Here is a 27,139-nt window from a genome sequence, read left to right as displayed (position 1 = left end):
AGCCTTTATTGACCTCCCTCTGACTTGCTTCTTACAGTGCATTTACCTATCCATCCATCCATCAGTCTGTCTGTCCATCTGTCCATCCAGTTGTTCATCCATCCACCTACCTGCCCATTTGTCCACCCACCATCTGTCCATCCATCCATAGGTCCTTCCTTCTTCCCTCCCTCCCTCCCTTCCTTCCTTCCTTCTTTCATCTGTCCATCTAACCATCCTTCCATTCATTCAACAGTTATTAAGCACTTAGCAGGTGCTAAGTCCTGCATCCTTTATGGTGATGGGAAGTGAGAAGGTGGCTGGAGGTGGACAGAGACAGGAACAGACCTGGGCCCTGTCCTGAGGGTGCCCAGTCTTGGAGGACAGAGGACCGAGAACTGAGGGTAGACTAGACTGTTGTGAGCAGGCTCAGGGCGCCCTCTGCTGGTGGCAAGGCACATGCACAGCTCTAAAGCCAACGGGGGCCCTAGGGACCTTGGAACTGGGCTTCGGCGGGTGGTCACAGGGCTCCCAGAAAGGGTCCTGAGGGACCACCAGTGTTTCCACAAAGTTTTCATTTGTGGATATGTGGACTTCCTGGTGCTACACACCAGTCACATCTGGGACAAATGGCTTTGAACCTGGGGATGGCCATAGGCACAGGCTGAGGACAAACAGAACATGTCTGGTCCGACCAGGCTTCGGCCGCCCTTGCTTGGGCCAGGTCCAAGTACCTGTGTCCAAGCTCCCTGTGTCCAGGCTGAGCCAGAGCACAGCAATGGCCAGAGCACGGCCATCCCTGTTGTGGGCTCCCCCACTTCTGACCCCAGTTCCCAGGCTAGGCTGACCCTGCAGGGGGAAAGGAACCAAGGGGTGGCATTTAGGATAGGCAGGCAGGGTCCTGCCCTTGGTAGCTCTGGCCCTGCACCCCTTTGCCTGCCCAGCTCCCTGCCTGCTGCATCCTCATGGCTTTGGAGTGGAGACGTTGCCCAGCTCTCATCAGGGCAGGTGCTGCAGTCCACGTGGGAGCCCCAGAGGGTTAAAAGAGGGAAAAGGTCGCCCCCCTGCAGCAAGCAGACACCAGGATTGGCAGCAGAGCTTCGGCTGTGCGTGACTTTGGCTGGTAAACCGCAGCCAACGGGATGGAGTGCGGTGTGTATGTATGTGTGTGTGTGATGTGTGTGTGTGGTGTACTGTGTGATGCGGGGTGTGTGTGCGTGTGTACACGTGTGGGTGTGTGTGGACCGCAGGGCCCACACGGCTCCTCCCTGCCCCTCCCAAGGTACCAGGAACCTCAGGTCCTTTCCCTCCTCTGTCAGGCCGGTTCTCTGGTTGGGAAGGTCTGGCCGGGAGTTCCCACCGCTCAGAGGGGTAACTCCAGCCTCTGCAGGAGACAGCCATCGAGGCACACAGCGGGGCTGCCCCACCTCCCAAAAGCTGCCCGAGGAGAAATCAGTGCTGAAGCTCTCGCAGCGGGGAAGCCGGAGCCCAGGTGTCTCCTTGTGGCCCTAAGCCTTCCCATCGTCACCCAGCAGCTGACACGCTGAGTGTGCAGTGGCACTGTCACGACACAGGCCGGCAGCCTCTCTGGTTGGCTGGAGAGATGTTTGCAGGAGACAGTCGCAGGCCGTGTAAAGCCCGGCTTGCTGTGAGTGGTTCTGGTCCCCCTGCACAAGTTTCTTTATTTCTTGTAACTCAAAATAAATTGCTCCAGGCCCCACTCTGCTGAGGGGAGGCTCAAGCTCAGCCATGTCTCTCCCCCTCTCTTCCTCTCGAGGGTCCTGAGAAGCCCCCAGGCCTACATAGTCTGGGGTGTCCAGGGAAGGCCCTTTGCCTTCTGTTCTCCTTGGTCATTGCAGGCAGGTGGAGGTCTAACCCTCAGGCACCGTCCAGTCTCCTCAGGTGTCCCCCATTGTCCTGCCACTTCCTTGGACCTGTCACCCCCTACCCAGGGAACCCCAAACACCTACCCCTTCCTAGCCTTGGGCAAACTCCATTCCTCTCAGCTTTGGACACTGAATCTGCCTTACATCTTTCAAAGACATTCCCCGTTCCTTTTCCCTAGAACAATTCCTCAGTAAGCTCAGGATTTCCAAAACAGAAGCCAAAAGTTGGGGTGGGCGTCTCCTCAGATACAAACCCTCTCCCTCACAAGGACACAGAGAGACTCGGAAGGAAAAATTCAACTGGGACTAAACACAGATGACTGTCATCATGGCTTATCCGGCAACTCAGCACAGCCCCTTCCTGCCTGCCCTGCAGGTTCCCCTCCCTCACAGACACAGGGCTCCCTACCCCAGGCCTGTGTCTCCCTCCAAGCCTGTCCTTTTCCCCCATGGAGAGGCCTTGCTCTGATCCAGCTTCTTCAGTTTAAGGCCCCCCGCCTCCCGACCCATATCCGGCTGACAGAAGGTATTTGCCTTATATCAAGGGAAGTGTAAACGGTTTTAAAAAAACATTTTAGCAGCTTCAGCAACAGTTTGGAAAACATGTATTATTTTGGAGGTGTCAGACGCCCCCCCCCACCGTCTCTGGGTCTAGAGTGTCACACCTGTGACACCACCACGGGGAGAGGGGCTGGCAGGCAAGGCAGTTCCAGGCCCTGGAACCAAGCCTGGGGTCCAGAGCCCACCGTCACGCACAGCAACAGCTGGGAATATCCCTCCCTCTCTCCCAGCAGCAACAGGGATTCAGGATTCAAAGGGCAGCTCCACAGGCCTCACCCACAGCCGTGGTCTCACCCCAAACCCACCCCCCCAAGCCCCAGGTGGCTATAGCCCCTCCTCATTGGGTCCAATGGGGCCCGAGAGCCCTTGGCTGAGTCTGCGCTGCTTCTGTGCCCTCCCCCGCAGACCAGGAGGCTTCTGGGTGGACACAGTGGATTGAACGTATACATTTATCTCATCATCCTCCCAAGATTCTAGTGTAATGACAGCCAAGGAATGAAACAGATAGAGGCCCATGGGAGCAGAGACCTGGAGGGGGACAGCAGCAGATGACAGATTCCAACAGATTTTTGGAAGTTGGAAAGTGGCTGGAGGGTGGTAACAGATTCCACAAGGTGAAGGAGATGTGTAGCTGAGCTTGCAGGGGCGCGTGTGGAGGGTTGATCTGTGTCACGGAAGCCAGGACTTGGAGAAGCATAGCTGCCAGGGTTGACGTGTAGGCTTGAAAGCCCAGCAGCCGGCAAACTGTCCCCTGATCACCACCCGCACCCTGACCCCACCCAGCAGGAGATGGAAGATCTCACCTCTGATGAAACGTGCAAAGGGCCTGAGGACTCCAGGCTGGGAGGGGAGCAGCGCAGCTCTGAAATAAGAGGATTAACTGCACATACCAGGGGTCTCCCCCTCAGGCTGGAGATCGCAAATCTCTCTGTTATGGGTTAAGTTGTGTCCTCCCAAAGTTCATATGTTGAAGTCCTAACCCTCAGTCCTTCAGAATGTGACTGATAGGGACTTTAAAGAGGCAGTGGGGCTTCCCTGGTGGCGCAGTGGTTGGGAGTCTGCCTGCCGATGCAGGGGACACGGGTTCGTGCCCCAGTCCGGAAGGATCCCACATGCCACGGAGCGGCTGGGCCTGTGAGCCATGGCCGCTGAGCCTGCGCGTCCGGAGCCTGTGCTCCTCAACGGGAGAGGCCACAACAGTGAGAGGCCCGCGTACCGCAAAAAAAAAAAAAAAAAAAAAAAGCAATGAAGTTAAAATGAGGTCATGTGGGTAGATTCTAATCAATATAACTGGTGTCCTTATAAGAAGAAGAAATTCAAATACAGATAAAGACAGATCATGTGAAGACACAGGGAGGAGACGGCCATCTGTAAGCCAAGGAGAGAGACCTCAGAAGAAAGCAATCCTGCTGACACCTTGATCTTGGACTTCTAACCTCCAAGACTGTGATAGAATAAATTTCTGTTGCTTATGCCCCCCAGTCTGTGGTAGTTTGTGGCAGCCCTAGCAGATAAGACACGCTCCCTTGGAAGACTCGTTAGATGGCTGATTCCTCCCCACACTTCATGAAGTAAAGCCCTGCCCCCGACCGTACTTCAAACAATCAGGTGTTTGGTGACCTGCTCTCAACTATGAATCGATATCTAAGGGTCATCAAGCAACTGAGGACAGCCTCCAACACGAGAGAGACCAAAAGAAGCAAACAGATAAAGATGACCCTAGAGGAAACAGAGATAATTCATGAACCAGCCAAAAACTGCAAACACCTTAAACATAAATCAGTGGGGAGCTGGTTAAATAAACCAGTGGTACATCTTTACAATGAATACCATAAGGCTGTTAAAAAGGGTGAAAATAATCTTTATGTGTCTATGTGGAAAGAGGTCCACCAGGTAGCATTAGGTGAAAGAAAATAGATTACGGTGTGCAGAATGTGACTGCGTTTATGCAAATTACACGTACATAAGAAGGGCCTGGCAGAGGGTGGTAGGCAGGCTTGCAGTGTTTATGGGTTGAGAATATCTTCTAAATGGACTCACACATGTGATAGTAAAAAAATGTCTATGGCTTTCCTGACCTCCAGGCTTGCCCAGTTACCTCTGGACCCATAGAGGCATTCGTGTTTGACCTGGAGGCCCAGGAACTCATATACCTGCCTGAAGAGGCCAGCATGAGGCCAGGCACACAGCAGACGCTCAGTGACTGCTTACTGGATAAACAGATGGATGGATGGATGGATGGATGGATGGGAGGATGATTGGCTGGTTGGACACGGTCACATGATCATGCAGGTAGCTAGATGACAACTGAGGTCAGCTAACCCAGCAAGGAGGTGAGGGGCATCTTGGGTGCTGAGCTGTCTGCCTGCTGAAGACCTGCACACCTCTAGGACTCCTGTCACCTCCCATCTGAGCAGACAGCGATGCCCAGAAAAGAGGTTGAACCTGTTGAGTTGCCAAGGCAACCAGAAGCATGCTGGATGCAGAGCTGACAGTCCCAGGAAGTCTGATCTTCCATTTCTTAAATCACAGCCCTATCAGCCCTACCTCAAGGCCTGTCCCTATCAGTTCAGAAACCAGCCCTCTGGGTCTGCTTTCCCTCCCTGACCCCAGTTCCAGGAGAAGTTGCAAGATGCCAGCCAAGACCCCTAGGTTCCCCACCCCTGGGAATGGGAGTCCCAGCTCCTGAAAGAGCTCAGATCATGCAGGGGACAAGGCACGGGATGGCACAGCCAGAGAGTGAATTGGGAGCTGCAGGCCATTCACAGAACACCCATGGCTTGGACCAAACAGCAGCCCTGGGAGAGTGAGGAAGGGGAGGACCAAGGGTGAGCTAGTGACTTGTTTGAAGACAGGGCTGGAGTTCTTTTTTTTTTTTCTTTTTTTTTTTTTTTGTGGTACACGGGCCTCTCACTGTTGTGGCCTCTCCCATTGTGGAGCACAGGCTCCGGACGTGCAGGCTCAGCGGCCATGGCTCACGGGCCCAGCCGCTCCGCGGCATGTGGGATCTTCCCGGACCGGGGCACGAACCCATGTCCCCTGCATCGGCAGGCAGACTCTCAACCACTGCGCCACCAGGGAAGCCCAGGGCTGGAGTTCTTTACTGGAGCAGAGGGGCAGCTCAGATGGCAACAGGGCAAACGTAAAAACAGCAGGGCAAGCATCCTGGACAAGCCGTCTAGAGAGGAGTGGGTGTGTGGGAGAAGGTGGCAGCCGGCGTCTTTGGCGCTGGGGTTAGGGGCCTGTGGAGGGAGGGGCTGGCTGGGTTTGCAGGGAGGGTGCAGTGGGGACACTGTGTTGAAGAGAGTGCTGTGTGTCAGCAGGCTGTGCCTTCCCCCTGATGGGCAAGGCTGCTCTGCGAAGCTGGAGCCAAAGTTCTGAGGCTTCGGGCAGTGTAAGCAAGCCTGGCGTCAGGATCCCACCCCAGGCGGGATAGGGAAGGAGGGGCTGGAGCAGGGGGCATGGGGAAGGCAAAGGGAGGGACCCAGCCAGCTGGGTCAGGTCCCAGAGGAGGAGAGCAAGAGATGAAAGAGCTGTCAAGATTCTGGAAGGACCCAAGCCTGGGCTTTGTCATCTGATGACGAAGAGATGTTTGCCTGTGACCTCTGATGAGGCCTGGAAGCAGCCTGCCCCTATCTCTAAGGCTTGCTGGGCCACAAAAGTCTCCTAAACCAGTATGTCTCAACCTCAAAGCGCATTCAAACCACCTGGGAATCTTATCAAAATGCAGATTCTAATTCAGTATATCTGGTGGCAGGCCCTAGAGTCTGCATCTTTAGGAATCTCTCAAGCTTTGCGGATGCTGCCGGTCCACAGCCACACTTTAAGTAGCACGATTCCAATTACGAACCTTTGCTGCTAGCAATGCAGAATCTTGGGCCCCGCCTAGACCCAGAGAACCAGAATCTGCTTTTTTTTTTTTTTTGCGGTACGCGGGCTTCTCACTGCTGTGGCCTCTCCCGTTGCGGAGCACAGGCTCCGGATGCGCAGGCTTAGCAGCCATGGCTCATGGGCCCAGCAGCTCCGTGGCATGTGGGATCTTCCCGGACTGGGGCATGAACCCGTGTCCCCTGCATCGGCAGGCGGACTCTCAACCACTGCGCCACCAGGGAAGCCCCAGAATCTGCATTTTAACAGGTTGTCCAAATGATCTGTAGTCATGTTAAATTCTGAGAAACACTATTCTGAATCCAATGGCTTTCAAAATCGCTTGCACAGCAGAGTTGCCTGGGGAGCTCTGAAAACTTCCGCTGCTTGGGCCTCTTCCTCCAGAGATTCAGATTTGATTGGTCTTAGGCATGAGGAAGCTTGGGCATCAGCTTTTTAACATCAACACAGGTAACTCTAACACGGAGCCCAGGCTGAGAACTGTTATTCTACGTTGTGGCTGCCCCTCCCGGTGCCAAGGTAGGTGGAAGCTGTGGCATGCAGGCTGCTCTCACCCAGCCCTGCAGTCCTCAGCCAGGCTCTGCCTGGAACCCGTGGCTCAAAAAACCTGGCAGATTCAAAACCCCAATCTCATCGTCTCCAGAAATAACAGTTTGAAATGCTTGGGTTTTGCCTGGTAGCTACATGCCTCAAAGAATGAAGACCTTGGGGAGGGAAAGAGGGTTGTGCTGGTGAGTGTGCCCCGGTGGCATTTGAGATGGTGCCTCAAAGACAGCTGAGGAGGGAGCCTGTCACTTCACTACTGCTGCAACGGTACCTGCCAGGGTCACCAATCCTTGTTCTTCTGCTTGGAGAGAAGATACCAGAAGATGTGGCACCTCCACAGATCCCCGTGGACTGGGAGAAGCCACAGGTGGCAAGTGGAACCTCATTTCACCCACCCACTGAGCTACGCTGGTTCCTGAAACAGCAGCGAGCATGGCCAGGCTACAGACCCTCCACGTGTGTCAGGGATGGAGGGACCTGCGCCAGGTGATGCTGGGGTTACCTATGGCAGGTAGGGGCTGTGAGTACCAGAAACTCCAGTGCTGGGCTCAGGGCCTCATTGCTGAAGACTGGCTGCTGTCCATGGGTTGAGGGCCCACACTGGTTGGACAGTCTCCATCTACATCATTTCTGAAGGAATCACAAACTAGGGGGCTATGGGGTTCTATAGCATGTTCCTATAAATGAGGTTGGACAGATGGTGGAGAGAGAGATGGATATACAGATAGGCAGGGTGCAAGGGCAGAGGGTGACCAGGGCAGGAGCTAAGCAGGGTTCCAGCACCTTAGCTGCGGTGAGGGGAGTCCTGAGACTACAGCAAGGAAGCCCTCTCTCCAGCTTTTGGCTCAGGGCTGCCCCCACTCAGGGTGAGGTGTTTCCACTCTTAGGCTTCTGTGGGACAATCTGCCTAAAGTAAGGTCTAAAATTAAGGCCCAATATCACATGCTGCCTTGACACCTAGTGAAATCAGGAGGGCCTCCAATGGCCCAACTGCAAGTCCCCTCCCCACTCTGCTCCTGCAGATGAGGTCCGCTAGCTAAACAACCACCTATCAAGGGGACCAGGCACAGTTTCTGCTTTCCCTGAGTAGCAGGTTTCAGTGCCCTACCAGCCCATGGAATTATTCAAGCAAATCAATGACATCCTCCCATGGAAACCAGGGGGCACCCCACCCTCTTGATACTACTAGCTTGCCTCCCACAGCCCCTGCTTGTTCTCTCTCCATGTGACCATAGGGGCAAGGCATGCAGTGTCCTTCTTCCCCAGGCTGTGAGTGACTAATCGATGGCTGTTGAGCTCATCTGTCCAGTGTTGAGGGTTCACCATCCCCATAACCATAGGCTGGGAATCCTCTTTTACCAATGGGTGAACAGGAGGTGATTAAACAGGTGCCCAGCTCTAACAGTGGGGCTACACTGAGAGGGGCCAGTGCAGAGACTCAGAAGATATACATTATACTTCCAGGGCTGAGCCGCATTTGAAAATAAAGCCCAAAGTTTATTACTATCCCTATTTTCCTCCCTAACAAAATTAAGATCTTAGAATGCTTAAATCCAATTACTGTCCCCATACATACTTCCATGTTATTGCAGTTCCTAAACTTGCAAAATGAGTGTTTATTTTTTTACAGTAAATATTTATTTACATTTATCTACATACCTACAACTTATTTCCTTACCATTATTTCTTGCATCCCATTCTTTCTGGTTAAATTTTCTTCTTACAGAATTACACTTACACAGTGACTTATCATCAAAATAAAGCCACTTCTGGGAGTGAGGTGAGTGCTGATGATAATTACACCAGGCCACAGGTATAAACTGGGGCTGTCCCAAGCAAATTAGAACCATGGGGAGAGGGTTTGATGCCTTTTGAGGGTGCTATTTATAGAGAGGCTGCACTCTAGCTCAGCACCTTAGTCAGGCCAGAGACCTCACCTCCTGTCTTTGTAGACATCAAGACCCCAGTCCTGGAGGTGGGACGTCTAGAATGACTGAGTGAGGAGCTCGGCAAATTCCTTCCCCCAAAGAAATGACAGAACAGGAAAAAATCAAAACAACTGTTTAAGAACTCTGGAAATTGACCAACGGTATACAACATATTAGGAAACATTTATTCAAGAACTTCTACTGAACTCTAGGAAGAATAAGGTAAGCCTGTGGCATTTTAGCCTGGGGCTGCTTCCATCACCCCGACTCAGTTCCCTGGTGGTTGAAGTTCTACCAAGGTAGAGCAGGCCAAGAAGATTGAAACATTCCATGCCCAGGAATGTTGCTGAAAATAATAATTCCAAATTCTCAGCTAGCCCAAGGTTGTGATATGGGTTGAGGGAAGCAATAGACCATGCAGAAATTTAAAGGGAGATCTAGGAAATGAGACAACTAAAGTGGACTACAGATAAAACCATGCTTAGAGGGAAATTTATAGGTGCAATATCTATATTAGAAAAGAAGGATCTCAAATTAATGACCTAAGCTTCTGCCTTAAGAAACCAGAAAAAGAAAAGAAGAGCAAATTGAACTCAAAGCAAGGAGAAAAAAGGAAATAATAAATATCAGAGTAGAAATCAATGAAATAGAAAACAGAAAAAAAAAAAGAAGACAAAAACAGTGAAACTAAAAGCTGGTTCTTTGAAAAGATCTACAAAATTGACAATCAGGAACAAAAGAGGGGCCATCACTAATGAATATAAAGAAATACTATCAACATTTTTATGCTAACAAATGAGACAACTTGAGTGAAGTAAACAAAGCCCTAGAAAGACATAAATTACTGAAGCTGACTCAAGAAGAAACAGAAAATCTGAACAGACCTATAGCAAAGAAATTGAATTAGTAATTTAAAAATCTTCCAGCTGCAGATGGCTTCATTAGCAAATTCTTCTAAACATTTAAAAAAGAAATAATGCCAATCCTTCACAAACTCTTCCAGAAAAATAAAGGAGGAGGAGGAGGAGGAGGTCTAATTCTAAGACCTATGTTAATCCAATACCAAAGCCAGACAAAAAACATCACAAGAAAAGAAAACTACGGACAACTACCCCTTAAAAAATTCCACGACACAGTGACTTCCCTGGTGGTCCAGTGGCTAAGACTCTGCACTCCCAATGCAGGGGGCCCAGGTTCAATCCCAGGCCAGGGAACTAGATCCCACATGATACAATTAAAAGATCTCGCACGCCGCAACTAAAGATCCCGCACGCGGCAATGAAGATCCCACACACCACAACTAAGACCCGGTGCAGCCAAATAAATAAATATATAAAAAAAAAATTCCACAACACAATCCTAGCAAAATGAATCCAGTAACAAATAAAAAAGATTATGACCAAGAGGGATTTACCTTAGGAATGCAAGGTTGATGTATTAATGTAATATATTTACAGAATAAAGGATAAAACCATAAAACATCTCAATAGATGTAGAACAAGCATTTGACAAAATCCAACACCGATTTAGGGTAAAAAAAGTTTTTTTTCAACAACCTAGCAATAGATGGAAACTTCCTGAAACTGCTAAAGGTGATCTACAAAAATCCTACAGCTACCATTATATTTAATGGTCAAAGCCTGAATGAATGCCTTTAAGATCAGGAATAAGGCAAAAATGTCCACTTTCACCACTTCTATTTCATATTGTACTAGAGGTTCTAGCCAGTACAACCAGGCATGGAAAAAAAAAAGGCATTTAGATTTGAAATGAAGTAAAATGCTCTTTATTTGCAGACAACATGGCCCTGTATTTAGCAAATTCTAGGGAATTTTCACAAAAAGAACTAGAATTAATCACCAAGTTGCAAGGTACAAGATCAATATAGAAAAATCAATTTTATCTCTCTATATTAGTGATGAACAGTCCAGAAATAAAATTAAGAAAAACAATTTTAGGGACTTCCCTGGTGGCACAGTGGTTAAGAGTCCACCTGCCAATTGCAAGGGACACGGGTTTGAGCCCTGGTCCGGGAGGATCCCACATGCCGCAGAGCAACTAAGCCCATGCACCACAACTACAGAAGCCCACGTGCTCTAGGGCCCATGAGCCACAACTACTGAGCCCACATGTCTAGAGCCCATGCTCTGCAACAAGAGAAGCCACCGCAAGGAGAAGCCCACCCACCGCAATGAACTGTAGCCCCCGCTTGCCACAACTAGAGAAAGCCCACGCGCAGCAACAAAGACCCAACGCAGCCCCCCCCCCCCAAAAAAGAAAGAAAAACAATTTCATTCACTATAGCATCAAAAAGAATAAAATACTTAGGAATAAATCTAACAAAAGAAGGGTAACACTTGTATACTGAAAGCTATAGAATATTGCTAATAGGAACTAAAGAAGATCTAAATAAATGGAGAGGCATTCCACATTCACGGATTGGAAGACTCAATATTGCTAAGGGTGCAGTTCTTCCCAAGTTGACTGTTGGATTCAATGCAATACCTATCAAAATCTCAGCAGGCTTTTTGTTGGCAGGATAGGCTGATCCTAAAATTTACATGGGAACTTACACTGTCTTTACAGAGACTCAGAATAGTCAAAACAATCTTGAAAAAGATGAACAAAGCTGGAGGACTTATACTTCCTGATTTCACAACTTATTACAAACCCATAGTAATTAAAACATTGTCCTGGTGGTGTAAGGATCAACAAATAGATCAACGGAATAGAATTAAGGCACCAGAAACAAACCTTTACATTCAAGGCCAATTTATTTTGACCAGAGTGGCAAGGTAATTCAATGGGGAAAAGATAGCCTTCAATAAACAGTGTTGGGACAACTGGATATCCACGTGCAAAAGACCATACCTCACACAAAACACAAAAATTAACTCAAAATGGATCATGGACATAGATGGAAGAGCTAAAACTATAAAACTTTTAAAGGAAAACATCGGGGAAAATCTTTATGACTTTAAGTTAAGCAGAGATTTCTTAGATACAACGTGAAAAGAATGATCCATAAAAGAAAAAGAAATGAACTGTAGTTCTTCAAAGTTAAAAACTTTTGCACTTTAAAAGACACCATTAAGAAAATGAAGACAAACCACAGATGGGAGAAATTATTTGCAAATCTAATAAGTACTTGTATCTACAAAATAAAAATAACAACTCAATAAAAAGACAACTCAATTTAAAAGATGGGCAAAAGATTTGAATAGATATTTCACTAAAGAATATATTCAAATGACTATTAAGCACATGAAAATATGCTCAATAGCACTAGTCATTAGAGAATGCAAATTAAAACCACAATGAGATACCACTGCACACTCGCTAGAATGCCTATAATTAAAAAGACAGATAATAACAAGTGTTGATGAGAATGTTGAGAAATTGGAACCCTCGTACATTGTTGGCAGGGATGTAAACAGTGTAGCCAGTTTGGCAACAGTGTCTTTAAAAATTCAACATAAAGTTACCAGACAATCTAGCACAATCTAGCAATTCTACTCCTAAGTATCTGCCCAAGAGAAATAAAACACCTGCATGTGATTGTTCATAGTACTATTATTCCTAACAGCCCAAAAGGATAAACAATCCAAGTGTCCATCAACTGGTGAATGGGTAAACCAAGAATCCATGGAATGGAATACTACTGAACAATAAAGAGGGATGAACTACTGATGCCGGCTACATGACGACAAGTGACCACAAACCTGATGCTAAGTCAAAGAAGCCAGATGTAAAAGACCACATATTGTATGATTACATTTATGGGCAAATCTATAAAGACAGAAAGTAGATTAGTGGTTGCCTGGGGCAACAGGGAGTGACTGCAAAGCGCCTGAGAGATTTGGGATGGAAATTGGGGGCGGGGCGGAGGACAGTGGAAATATCCTAAAATTGGATTGTGGTGATTACAGAGCTCTGTAAATTTATTAAAAACCACTGAAGTGTACACTTAAAATACGTGAATTTTATGGCATGTAAATTATACCTGAATAAAGCTGTTTTGTAAAAAAGGCTCTAGCCGCAGGCTCGGTGGCAGGGGACCCCTGGCACTCACTGCTTCTTCGCTAATCCATCTCATTTTCTGGCTCCTGGGATTTCCCTTTCCTTCTGGAGTTTTAAGGAAGTTGTAGGTTCTGTTTTACCCAGGGTGGGTGGGCACATCACCTCTGTCAGCCACACTACCAGATATTTGCTTTCTTGGGATTCTGGCATTTTCTGCTCCCTGAGGAGGGCTGTGTGTTCCTCTCAGTGAAGCAAATGGAAGAAATGAAAAACGGGCTTGGGGGAGGGATGTTCCAGCCTGGGTGTGAGCTCCAACTGACCTCCAGTGTTGGATCTGCTTCCCTTATCCCTCTCTCTAGGACACAGGATGGGTCAGATGGGGGTCATGACACACTAATGCCCTTCCTTTCTCTTTCTCTGGTGCGTGGAAATTTTAGGATCAGCCTATCTTGCCAACAAAAAGCCTGCTGAGATTTTTTTTTTTTTTTTTTTTTTTTTTTTGCAGTACGCGGGCCTCTCACTGTTGTGGCCTCTCCCGTTGCGGAGCACAGGCTCCGCACGCGCAGGCTCAGCGGCCATGGCTCACGGGCGCAGCCGCTCCGCGGCATATGGGATCTTCCCGGACCGGGGCACGAACCCGTGTCCCCTGCATCGGCAGGTGGACTCTCAACCACTGCGCCACCAGGGAAGCCCCAAGCCTGCTGAGATTTTGATAGGTATTGCATTGAATCCAACAGTCAACTTGGGAAGAACTGCACCCTTAGCAATACTGAGTCTTCCAAATCCGTGAAGTTCAGCCTCAGACCCTAATTTACAGGTCCCCAAGTGGAAGGAGGCAGTTCTCGACATCACAGGGCTCCTGGGACCAGCCTGCTTGGGAAGGAGGTGGGAGTCGGGTGGGGAACACCAGGAATTCCCCATCATCCTACTCACTGTTGAGTTCCATGAGCGCAGGGACCTCATGGTCCTGTTCGCTGCAGAATCTCAGTGCCCGGCCACATTGGGACCCAACATTTCTCATATGAATGAATGAAAGTGGAAAAGTGCCCCCTGCAGTAAGAACCCACCTCCTTCTGGGCCAGTTGCCTTCCTGATCTCCCCGACTTTCATCCCAGTCCCCAGGAAGGGACAAGGCCCACACACATCTTGCAAGCCCTGTATATTGTACCTGTTTGACGAGCAGACTTGGTTTAAGCCCAGAAAATCCTTTAATTACTGCTGCTACTTCTGGCTGGGTTCTGGGAAGGAACTAATTCGAGCAGCAGTCACTCGACCTGACCTATTAAGCATGTAATTTCATTTTTTGGTCTGCCCCAGTCGCGGGCAGGGGGTTACAATTAACTGGTTTTGCCAAGTTCCTGCTGGAATGGCAATTCATTCCTCACCCACTGCTGTGGTGACAACCCGCAGACAACTCCCACCCTGGTGCCCAAGTCACTTGCCCCAGCCCAGGCCCTGACTGTGTGTGTCCCACGCCTGCTTGTGGCAGGTGGGAACGTCAGTGTGCACTCCAAGGAGGTGGCCCCAAGCTTCAGTGGGAAGCATTCCCCATGTGAGCTATGAGCCCGAGGTGGGCACACACCTCATGGTTGTGCACATACACACTTGTACACAGGATCGCGGATGAGAGCCAGACACACACACGTTCGCAGAGGTCCCCGTCCTTCACCAGCAGATCTAGGCACAAACCAGAACATGTCTGCAACACACAGGAATGAAGTTCACCCCACACGTCAGCGTGGCACTGTGTGCAGGCTCCCAGGCTGGTCCTCCAACAGTGCGTGTCTCAGCTCTGAGTGGCTGTCAGAGTCACCCATAAGACCCTGTGTCTTTGGGGTCCAAAGACCCAGGTTCTAGTTTAGGCACTGCTACTTCCTGGCTGTGTAACCTTGGGCAAGTGACTTGGCCTCTCTGTGCTTCAGTTTCCCTGTCTATAAAATGGAGACAAGCAGCTGTGAGGCTTCAGTGTGAAAATATCTATAAAGCAGGTAAAGTGCAGTGCCTGGGACACAGGGGGCACCTGGCACTCATACCATCATCACTGCCCAGAACACACCCCCAGGTGCCACCTCCCTGGGTGCTATTGGGACTCTCAGGTCCCGCTCACAGCCCCAGTGCCATTGCCACTCCCTGGCCCTTGCCTCCCTGACACCTCTGCTACCCAGTCATCTTCTGGGCCCCCCAGGTCCCAGGCCTGAATGGTGAACAGTGATCTGGCAGGGCTCCTGGCCTGGGCAGGGGCCCCTTGGGCTCTGGGAAGCCACCGTTGGTCAGTAGACACCTGGAGAAGCTCTGCCCAGCACTCGCTTGGGGCCTGGCTTGGAGTGAGTCCTGCCTGGGCTGGAAAGATAACAAGTTCCCTGCCCACCAGGGAGACCCACTACCTCTCTGTCCTGGGGCGGGGGTGGTGGGGGGAGTAGCTAGGGAGGGTGGGAGGAGGCAAGTCTCAGCCTGAGGGAGGGCGGGAGAGTGGACACAGCCTCTCCTTCCAGCCCATCCAACCAACAGGCGGTGACAAGCGTGACCAACCAACTCTGAAAACAACTTCTAAAGTTTGAGCTGCCACTTAAAAATCAGAAGAAATGATATAATTATATGTTACAGATTCCTTGTTTCTTTGAAACACTAAACAATAAAAAGGAGGATCTGGCCACGCTGGGCCCGCATTTCACACAGCGCTCCTGGCTGAGGCTGAGCTGCGGCCCTGCCCCAGGAGCCAGGGACCATCTGTTCACCCCTCCCCTCCCCCACCCCGCTCCCTGGGGTCTCCCGGCCTGGGCAGCTCAGCTCTGGCCTGGTGACCCAACACCATTTTTTAAAATTGACATTCCCCCTCATCCCTATCTCTTTCCTATCTCCCTCCCTGCGGGGCAGGCCCAGACCCTGAGGGCAAAGGTTGAAAGCACCCACAGATGCTTGTAGCCTTTGGAGAGGTAGGGTGGGGGTCCCAGACTCCTTCCAGGCTGCCTTTTCTTCCCAGGACCTAAGCACATTCAGACACACAACCAAAACGTGGTGAGGGGTTCACAGATCACCCCCTCGGTCCAACCTAGCTTGGAAACCACCTGGGCTGAGAACCACTGGCCAGGAAATGGACCCTTGACCTGCTTTGAGGACAACCAAGCTGGGGTGAGCAGGTAGCTTGGATGGGGAGAGCCTGCTCTATAGGTGGCCCGTCTTCAGGACTGCTGAGGAGGGCTGGGAAATGCCATGGCTAGGCCGCACGGCTTGGTAAGAGGCAGCCCCCAGCTTCCTGCCTGGACCCCAGACGGAGAATGGGAAGACCCCCCCCGGGGCTCTTCACCCCTCCGTCAGGAGCCAGCCAGCTGTGCAGGGGCTCCGGAGCAGCAGCTGTTGGGGACAATGGAACCCATTTAAGTTCAGCTATTTTTCCCAGATAAATAAAAAAATTTTAAAGCGAGAATTGTCCACTGAGTTCTACCATGATTCAAGTTAAAACTGTAGAGCCATAAATCCTGGGAGATAAGCTTTACAATGCAAATATCAGCAGACACGTAACAATGAGCTTCTGGCTTAGATGGGATCTGCCTGAGCACCCAACTTCCTGCAAAGATTTCGGGAAGGAGACCCACACTGACTCGAAGGCTACAAGAAAGGCATCATCATAATAAGAAGGGCCAGCATGCCCACCCGGCAGGCAGTTGGTGCCCAGGTGAGAGCTCCACTTGGCCTGGCCCGAGGGCATCCCTGATCGGCCCACCTCACCACGGACCCGCATCGGCCTCCAGAATCAGCCTTCAGCACTTCTGTTGTCATAACTACAACCATGACATTTTTGGGGTTTAAAAAAACAAGAACCAGCTATGGAGAAGGATGACAATCGTAGCAACAGCCTTGTCCTTAGACCAGGTTCTGGCAGAGAACCATTTCTCTGCCACCCACGTTAGCAACCTAGGACTTCTGCAAGGTTAGCAGGGCCTTGATAAGCACATGTTAGGATCCGACCGGACCCTTCCCCAAGCTGGCAGTGAGATTCACTGTCTCCCTAGGCTCTCTCCCAGAGCCCTGAGACTGCAGACCAAGCGGGGCTGAGTGGGGAGGCAAGCCAGGCAGGAGGCCACCCCCAGAGCCCTGGGCCACTTTGGGATTGAAGTCTCGCCCTGCCCTCCTGCTCTCCCTGGCAGAGCTCCTGGGCTGAGTGGGGGGCTTGGCTCTGATGTCAGGTGACTGATTCCCCCTCCATCCCCCCACTGAAGATGCCTGGTTGGTGCATGGGCACAGAGGTGGGGAGGTATGGGGTGCATGTCCCTGCTGATGCCGGCCCAGGTGTGCTCCCCACGGTGGCCCAGACGAGGTACTTCTGGGGCATCTCACACACAGATCTTGAGCCCTCCTCCTCCTCCCTGGATCCCTCCTATTCATTCTGGGCCGGGCAGATGGGAAAGGGGTCACCCCACACCTGAGCCCCGCTCTGGGCTCACAGAGTAGTGACTCACATCACAGGTGAACAGAGCCTGATTCACCTCCCAGGTGGGGGCTTGGTGGGGGGGGAACAATCAGCTGCTGTGGAGACACAACCTGAAACCGGGGCTTCCGGGGTCGGCATGAGCATCGGAACCGCCAGCCCAGCTCGGCCGCTCAGCTCCGCCCAGACCCGGACACAATGGGAGCCCCAGTTTCCCAGCTGCACTGTAATTTCAGAAGATGTCTTTGTGTGGGTTTTATTAACCAAGACGCCACAGGAGCCTTGGGGTTGGGGCAGGGAGTCTGGCTGCCAAGAAATCTGCTGGGTGTCGGCAAGAAATAACTTTTGAGGAGATGGTGGAAAAACAGAAAATACAGGAACTGCTGACCGTGACATTTACCAGCAGCAACAGGTGAGGAGGGCAAAGTGAGCCTCGGAAGGGCTTTGCAAACAGGCAAATCTGGGTTCGAATCCCAGCTCCGGCCACTCGGGCTGTGGGACTTTGGGCAACTGACCTAACCTCTCTGAATGTAAGTTGAGGACAATGATGCCTGCGTCTCACTGGGTGAAGGAAGATGAAATAAAGGCACCTGAGACAGTGCCTGGCGCCAATACACGATAACTATTACTGGGTTTCATGCACACTTTGAAGCTTAATTACATTGTCTCATTTAAAAAATTATCATCATACACGTGTGTGGAGCTCTGTGGTTTTCAAAGGTGTCTTTGTCCATTACCTCATGACAGCCTCACAGTGATCCTGTATTCTATTTTTAGCATTTTACTTTAGTTCCTTTAAAACATGTCTTCCTCTTATTGGATACGATTGTCCCCATTTTCTGTTCTGCTCTCCTTTTTAATGTCCCCACCCCTAGGAACATTTAGCATAACAATGCTGGGACCATTTTCTGTTAATATCAGTTTTCAGATTACAGTGATAAGATGTCTGTTTCCTAATTTAATTAGGTGATTCCTGTTATTAGCTCCTACAGGCTCATTATTGTTCACTTAGCATATCCTAAGGCACCAAAGGAAAGTGAGGCTCCAGCTAGAGACCTCCAGGGCGTCTTCTGCAGTGGGGAGGGAGGAACCCAGGAAATGGGGGCCACAGCACAGAAGCAGATGCCGGGGGGCTGCAGGCCGGGGCAGTGTCTCAGGTGAGAGAGGATGGGGGCAGAGAAACTTCCACTGAAGACGGGCCCTCAGTGGACACTCCTGAGGTCAGGGCGTCCCAGGGAGGACTCTGTGAGGGTCCTCCCCCGAAAGCAGACTTCAGAGAAGCCTCCAAAACCAGCACCCCCGGGGCCTACCAGCCCCCCTGGGCTCTGGTGCCCACACTTGAGGGCTGCGTGTTCTGACATGGCCCCCCTTTCTGGCACTCGTTGTCCGATTGCCGTGGAGGTCCCATGTCTGCCCCCCCATCAGTACTGTCCTCTGCACAACTCCAGGGGGCGCCCTTCTCACCACAGTTGAAATCAACCCTACCCTGGAATTAGCATAGAACACAGTGTGAGTAGTGCCCTCGAAATGTGCAGGCCCTGCCTCAACGCTCCCACCCGACCAAGGCAGGGCTCAGCCATCGTGCCATGGGCTCTAGCCACCCCTGGTCCCCAACCCTCCAATTGTCCACACTGACCCCACCGTGCCTTCCCTAGGCTGGCACAGTGATGGCTGGGCTGGCCCAGCTCACTGCCCACCCTGTGGCACCAGAAAGAACCCCCCACAAAGCCACTCTGGAGTAGAGGAAAGGGGGCACAGGAAGCCCCAGGGCCACGCTTGGAAGGAGCACTGCTACAAGCATCCTAACCGCAGCCCTGACTTTGAGAACCCAGTGCGTTCTGTGACAAGGAGTGGGCATTCCAGAGAACCGGAAACTCAGTGGGTGGCTTTAACCAGAGTTAAATTTTCTTTGCTGTGGTCACAGAAAGGCGAGGCGAGGCAGCTGAGGCAGCCTTCGTGAGCCCTGAGCGGCGTTTGGTGAAGAGAGTTTGAACACACATGCTTGCAGGTGCGTTGTTTAGAAACACTGGGTTCTGAGAGTCCCAGCCCTGCTGATTTTGCAATGATATATTGCCAGCTACTTAACAGGATGGATCACTACAATTACATGTCACTTCTGATATTCACAGTCACAACAAGGTGGTGTCAGTTTCACAAGGGTTGTAGGAAATATATATGATGTTCCACAATGCTGTTAGAAAAAGGTTTCCGGAGACAGACTCGAGAGGATTCTAGTAGAACCCACCTGCCGGGGCAAAGCAGACAGCTCCATGGAAACGAGGGGCTGGCTCCCCTGGCCGGGGAAGGAGTGTGGACTTAGGCACACCAGCCCCAGCAGGCTGCCCCTACCCCAAGGCCACCTTGCCCAGAGAAGGGGGAGGAGGGACGGCCACCGCGCTTCCGGTTACTCCATCACCCTCACGTGGGTGAGCTGTTGAGAGCAGTTACCCCTGTGGCCCTGGCTCACCCAGGGCTTTTGGTCTGGTGGTGTCTCAGGGCTACAAGGGGTCACACCTGGACAAAGACAGTCATTGTAGGAACAAGACAAACCCTCTGACATTGACCCCTGCACATTGGCACAGGCAGGGCCATGTGTCCCTGGTAACCATGGAACCGAGAGTGAGGGCCACGCTTTCTCCAGCCAACACAGCCCTGCCTCCAGGGGACAAAAGCAGGAGCTCTGTCAATTTCTGAGTCAATTCTGGCTCTGTTAATTTCTAACTGTGAGACATTGGGAAGGATACTTAGCATCCTGCGCTCTGGAGAGAGACCACGGGCTCCCACTGAGTCTCATCCAAATCCACTTCCCTGCTTCTGCTGGAGGTCAGCATCTTGTCACCTCTTGTGCCCTGGAGAAGGCCAACAGCTCCCCTCCTACAGGAAGCCCTCCCGACTCCTCCAGCCAGGACCTTGCCCTCAGGTGTGTGAGAGTGAAGGCGTGAGTGTGTGACCTGTGTGAATGAAGATGCAGGTGCAGGAGGGATGGGCAGGGTGGGAGCTTCCTGCTTTTCTCGCCTGTTCTTGTGGTCTGTGAGTCTGGAACCCTGGGTGGAGGAGTCACAGTGCAACTCCACACACCCTGCCCAGCATCTCAGATGCCATCTGCCCAAAATAGAACATGTGGTCTCCAGCTCCCTCCTCTGACCACTCCCTGTCTGAAGTGTCTGCCTCGGTGTGTGGCACCCTAACCCCCATCTACCAGAGACAGACACTCTGAGCTAGAGTCACCCTGAACCCTGACGGCTGCCCTCCTCACCCTCCTCATCCTCTCACCCATTCTCTCACCAACTCTGGGGTTGCCGACCCCATGATGGCCCTGACCCACCCTCTCCCGTCCCTGACTGCCTGCCTGCCCCAGGCCTTGCCATCTCTTCCAGTCTCACTCAACCCCTCCCAGCCACTCTCCTTCTACCTGTGGTCTCCTCCTCTGCCCACAGGTCCACGACATGCAGTCACTGGAGTGGGCTCTCTGATGGCCACTGCACCCTCAGGATCCCCAGAGCTTTCCTGCTGAGCCTGCAGCAAAGGCTCGCTCCTCACAGTGTTCCAAGGGCTCAGGGGGCCCAGCACCTGCCTGTGTCTTCAGCCACTAGTCTGGATCCCCGGGTCTCACTCCAGCCCCTAATGCACTGGGAGCTCTTCGCACGCACATTCTCTCATGCCTCTTTGATCCACGCTCTTCTCTCTGCCAGGTTCTGCTCTGGGACCAGACAGGCCAGACCGAATGAGCATCACTGCTGTTGGGAAGGCAGTAGGTGCTGCGGGCAACAGCCGGCTGCCTAAGGATAAATCCGGGCTCTGAAGCCCAAAGCTTTATGGCCCTGGGCACAGCTCGTAACCTCTCTTACCTCAGGAGTCTTGTCTGTCAAATGGTTTAATAGTACTTAACTCAGGGGGTTCCCAAAGTATTAAATGAGTGCTAAGTACTTGTGAAGTGCTCGTCTTAGTGGTGGGCACGCAGTGAGTGGCTGAGAGTGTTAGCCCCCATCAGTGTTTTCTGCGTGTCCATCCTGTAAGGCTCAGGACCTCATTTATTATAAGAATGACATGCATTAAAACATGTAAAGGGCTTAGTACAAGACCTGGCACATGGTAAACTTTTGTTATTACTATTATTCCTGGATGCCCTGGAAGGAACGCCCTGGGGCCTGGCTATGGACCAAGTCATCAGAGGCTGTCCTGTCTGCACTCGGGGCCACTGAGCCATCACTGTGGCTGCCTTTTTCCGTCGGCACCCCAGCACTGGCCTCAGTCCCCAGAGACCCCTCCCATCACGACTACATGGCTTTGGGGAAAGTAAAGAGCTACTTCACTAAAACGTGGGGTGGCTCACTCTAAGAAAATCCACTCTGCCAAAATCAAACATTAAAAAAAAAACCCCAAAAAACCTATTTGTAGTGTGCCAGCAACAGAATCTGTATCATAAGGTCACATTTTTAAAGTCTATCAATGAATAAGCCAATCAATCCACTGTTCACTTTGGCTTCATGGGTCACTAACAATGCTTCGCCTCACCCCATTAAAACAAAATCCACCCCACTTAAAAGAATGAAGAAGGAATGATAATAATTAGGACATCACAGGGGAGGGGGCTGGGGGACAGATGGAGTGGGAGGTTGGGGTTAGCAGATGTAAGCTTTTATGTACAGAATGGTCCTCCTGTATAGCAGAGAACTATATTCAATATCTTATAATAAACCATAATGGAAAAGAATATTTTTAAAAAAGAATGTATATATATGTATAACTGAATCACTTTGTTGTGCAGCAGTAATTAACATAACATTGTAAATCAACTATACTTCAATTTAAAGAAATAAATTAAAATCAACTATATTTCAATTTAAAGAAATAAATTAAAAAAAAAAAAAAGAACATCACTGGACTTGCCTAGTGGCGCAGTGGTTAAGAATCCGCCTACCCATGCAGGGGACACGGGTTTGATACCTGGTCCAGGAAGATCCCACATGCCGCGGAGCAACTAAGTCCGTGCGCCACAACTACTGAGCCTGTGCTCTAGAGCCCGCAAGCCACAACTACTGAGCCCACATGCCACAACTACTGAAGCCTGCGCGCCTAGAGCCCGTGCTCCGCAACAAGAGAAGCCACCATAATGAGAAGCCCGCGCACCACAATGAACGAAGAGCAGCCCCCACTCCCCACAACTAGAGAAAGCCCGCGTGCAGCAACAAAGACCCAACACAGCCAAAAATAAATAAATACTTAAAAAAAAAAGAACATCGCATTGTACAGCCCCAAATGAGTGGACGGTCTAGGCACAGGGTCAGTGGCTAACTGACATACCAAAAGAAAGCCGGGCAGATGTGCGTCTCCCAACGGAAGAACATAGGACCACACGTGAATTCTTGCCAAAAAAAGAAAAAGAAACCAAACCTGCATCTGATCAAGCTGCTAAATTTACTTAATTTATAGGGGATACAAAGAGCATAAGGCTGCGCTGAGCTATACCAGACAGGCACAATCAGCAAAAATCCCAGCTGTGGGAAACTTACAGGACCTGCGACCCAGTTTCCTCCAATAAACAGCAAGAGAGAAATAAAGATGTGCAGGGTCTCTTATAGACTGAGAGAGACTTAAACGACTCATCCACCAACTGTGACATGTGGGCCTTATCTGGATACTGGATAAAACAAATTGGATATAAAGGTATTTATGATATTTGTGGGACAACTAGAAATGTGAACACTGGTCATTTGGTGAGATTAAAGAACTGCTGTTGAATGTTAAAAAAAAAGAGTTGTTATCTTTTAAACTGAGAAATATATTGAAATATTTATGGCTTTATGGTTACCAGGGGGTAAAGCGGGGCAAGGGAGGAGGGATAAATTGGGAGATTGGGATTGACATATACACACTACTATATATAAAGTAGATAAAATAAGAACCTACTGTATGGCACAGGGAACTCTACTCAATACTCTGTAATGACCTACGTGGGAAAAGAATCTAAAAAAGAGTGGATAGGGACCTCCCCAGTGGTCCAGTGGTTAAGACTCTGTGCTTCCACTGCAGGGGGCACGAGTTCGATCCCTGGTTGGGGAACTACGATCCCGCGTGAGGTGTGGCGTGGCCAAAAATAATTTAAAAAAAAAAAGAAAGACTGGCTATATGTGTATGTGTATAACTGATTCACTTTGCCGTACAGCAGAAACTAACACTACATTGTAAATCAACTATACTCCAATAGAAATTTAAAAAAAAATTGATGGCTGAATTGAGAGGCCATATGGTATATGCTTCAAAAGGAGAGAAGTGGATGGGGCTGTGGATGGGGCCCTCTTGAGGCTACTGGGTGTTGGGTGCATGGGGTTCATTGCACTATGCTAACCTACCTTTGTGTGTGTTCCAAGCTCTCCATAATACAAAGGTCATAATAAAGACAGGCAGCTCATAAAAAGTCAGTGTGCCCAAACACACACATGGAGTGTACCTTCTGTACCCTCAGGGCCAGCACATTGGGATGTGTTATTCCCGGTTCTGGTCTGCTCTCTTCCACTTAAGGAAGGGGCAAGTGTAGTCTCCTGGGTCAAGAAGTGAGTTTCCTGAGGCCTCAGGGCCTGGCAATATTGGAAACTGAAAAATAGTAGGATAGGTGGATTCTCTGATACCCAAGAAAATCTAATCTTAGAATGAAGGTAGGTTAATTGGCAGTGATTTATGTTCCAGGAGGTTTGATTTAAAATATAGCAAATGTTTTGGAAAATATCGCTTGGTTTACAAAAATTGGCAGCCCCACAGGATTGCATCTAATGCACAAACCAGGTGAGATTTGCTGACTGGTGTCTGAGAAGTTCAGGTGCTTTTAACAGCTGGTAGCTGCGTGGGAGAAATCTGAAGGACACCCCAACCCCAAGGGACCACAAACAACTAAAGGCTCTGCCTGCCTTCTCAAGCTTGTTTCTGGATTTTCACCTGCCCACCCTGCCCCTTCCACCTTGATCAGTGCCACCAACAGCGGATACCAGACACTCCATTCTCAGGGAAGTTTCTGCTGCTGCGAAAGCCAGAGTAGCCTGTGTGGAATTTCCTCTGAAGGTGCCCCGCACCATCGGCCTTGCCTGATCCGGATGACAGGGCAGACCCCACACATCCACACCTCCCGTGGGTGGAAATCCTGACTTGTCCAGGGTCCTTGGGGCCACCCACCCATGCAACTGGATACATACACTTTGTAAGTACTGGTTTTCAACAGATAAATGTAATCAAGGTTTATATGCTCAAAGAACCCAACAGGATGGGACTGTTTCACTTGAAAGATCAGAAGAAAATTGTAACTAATGTTGTGGAAAATTACTTTGATATTGCTTTCTTGGTACCGAATCACAATTAGGCTGCTGTGAGAAGTACAGGGAAGGAATAAATGAATAGCAACAAATCAACACAAACAGCCTGTGTCAGGAACACTTTGCTCAGGGAAAGTAATGTAAGCATTACTTAAGGTTTTATGACTGTGTTTGATGTGATTTCCGTAGAACGTCCAGGTTGCCCATCACCTGGCACGTGGCGAGAGGGTGGTCCAGCTCCACCTACAGCCCGAGGAAGGGAGCTCAAGACCCAAGTGTGCACCTTGCCTGGGTGTGCCAGGCCTTTGCCATCCCCGGCTGCAGTGGGAGGGGAACCTCAGCTTCCTGCCATCCTACACGGCCTGCCAGCTGAGGCTCCATGCTCCTCTCCTGCTCACCACTCCAGCCCACCCCAGAAACCCCAGCCATCCGGTGGGCTCCCACCCCACCAGTAATCAAGGAGATCCGCACGTGTGTGTGTGCACTGGGGCAGCTGTGCAAGGCAGTGCTGGCTGGTGGGAGGGACAGGAAGCCACGTCTGCAGAAGAATGAGAGGCAAGGGCTCTGCGTTGCCAGCTGCTACAGCACGTTGGGGTGTGTGTGTCGTGGCCACCAGACCCCGAGCCCACCCAGGAAGACAACACCTGTCTCCAGAGGACACCACAGATGGGATACCCAGGTGGACACCACAGACACACTCATGCCTTCTCTCCCAGGCTCGTCCCATAGGACGCAGATCCTCTGCCCACGTGTGCTCCAACCACACATACTCACCAAGACCTGTGCCCAGGATACATGGTGCCATGAACCCCAAGCCCTGTCTGAGGGCCCTTTTTTTGGGAGCTCGCTTCTGCATATATAACCCACAACTGCAGAGACCAACTCTTAGTGCCCCTGCTGGCGCTGCCTGTGGAGTCCGGTTCTGCTGACACAGTGAGCCGGCCACTCTGGGGCTCACGTGAGGCTGCAAAGTCTCCACAGAGGGCCAACTCGGTCATGGGCCCCTGCTTTTGCTTCTCCAGAAGCCAGGAAGCAGCCAGACCACCTTCGACAGCCACCCCCTAGGAGGGTCCGGCCCAAGCGTGAGTCAGCCCCCCTGACTCACCCACTGTCTCCTGGAGACCCAGCGCCTGGGCTGCCTCTAGCTGACTCTCTGTGATGAGAGAATCAACTCATCAGCCTCTCCCACCGGGGCCTCTGATAGCAGCTGCCAGGCCCAGGGCCCCAACTCTGGCCTCCTCGTGCTTCTACTGCCTTTCCACGTGTTGCCTACAGGCCCCCAGTCTGAGCCTGGGTGCCGGCTGCCCTGAGCGTGTGAGTCATGGCTGAGGGGGTGCTGGGGGTGAGGCTGAAGGGCCAGGGGCCCCTGTGCCATGTCCCGCACTCCTGTGCTATGGGCTGCAGGCAGGGATGGCACAAGAATCCCTCTGCCTAACTCCCCAGCCTCCACACCTCTTTCATTCTGTTCGTGTCCTGGAGCGGAGGGCTGTCATCACGGACCCTCCCCTCACAAGGCCTCCGGGACCCCTGCTGGGAAATGCTGGTGCTCGGGCCTGGCAACCACGCTTTCCTCTCACCCTAGAGCAGAGTGATCCCTGGCCTTGGCCCCGAGCCGGATGCCCTCCAGCCCTGCCATGCTCTCTGTGTCCCAGCAGGAGGGGCCTGGCCTGAGCTCCCCTCTCCACATCCTGTCCCCGCCGAGGCTCCAGAACCATCCTTCCTGCTCTCCCCTCACTGCCACCCCACCTCTGAGTCAGGGAGGGTACTTCCCTCCAGTGTGTTAGGAGGGAGCAGGTCGGGGGCCAGCAGGAGCCACCTCAGCTTCACAAAGCCAGGAGGTACCCCGACCTCCCTGACCAGCTGGAGAGGCTGAATTCGAGGGGTCCCCAGGGCTGGGCAGAGAATCAGAGTCCCATTTGGGAGGCCTGGGCTCAGGGAGAAGGCATTCATCTTCGGATGTCCGAGACCATGTGGAAGAGGCCCCGAGAGGTGGCAGAATCCTCCTTAAATCTGGGTTTCACCAAGGCAGTGACCAGCTGAGTGATGGGAAGCCTGGCTGTCCTTCCCCAGAAGAGGGCACAGGCCAGAGGCCAGAGGCCAGAACCCTGAGGCTGGTCATCTGACAACAGACACTGTGTTCCCACACTGAGGCCGAGGACCACCAGGAGGAGGCCAGGGCCCCTGCCTTGGCACCAGAGCAGCGTGGAGACCTGCACCTCGGGTGGGAAAGCCAGGGCCAGCAGACGGCGGGGCGGAGAGTGAGGGCTCACCTGGCACCTGCTGGAGGGCGAGCTCCGTGGGGTCCTGCAGGCTGATGAAGAGGAGGAGGCCCGCGGCTCCAAACAGCAGGATGGACAAGAACATGCAGGCCAGCCGCATCGTTCCTGCTCGCGGGGTCATCCAGGGCTCGCTCTGGGGTCACCTCTCGGGTGTGGGAGGCGCGTTCTTCCCTCATCGTCCACACCAGGTGTCCATCAGGCCACGGTCTATGGAGCAGCAGAGGAGAAAGACGGTCCATCACTGAGGCCCAGGGCCCCAGTCACTGCACTTGACCAGCGTAATCCTGGATCGCTCCACCCTTACTCAGGTGTGTCCCTTTCA

General features: G+C 51.3%; 1 protein-coding gene across 2 annotated transcripts in view; it reads right to left on the bottom strand.

The window, feature by feature from the left end:
• The window catches only part of CHST8 (carbohydrate sulfotransferase 8), a gene marked incomplete at both ends in the record, with an annotated part of 67,448 nt that extends 40,510 nt beyond the window's left edge, over positions 1-26,938 (bottom strand). For both annotated transcript variants that reach the window (XM_079723593.1, XM_079723594.1), the window contains one exon: positions 26,809-26,938. In XM_079723593.1, the coding sequence (XP_079579719.1) occupies positions 26,809-26,938 (130 nt within the window). The remainder of the gene's footprint in view (positions 1-26,808) is intronic.
• Between the last annotated feature and the right edge of the window lie 201 nt (positions 26,939-27,139).

This window comes from Hyperoodon ampullatus (genome assembly GCF_949752795.1).
Source record: "Hyperoodon ampullatus genome assembly, chromosome: 18".
Lineage (NCBI taxonomy): Eukaryota > Metazoa > Chordata > Mammalia > Artiodactyla > Ziphiidae > Hyperoodon > Hyperoodon ampullatus.
Note: the sequence above shows the minus strand (reverse complement) of the source record. Positions and strands in the feature narration are given on the sequence as shown.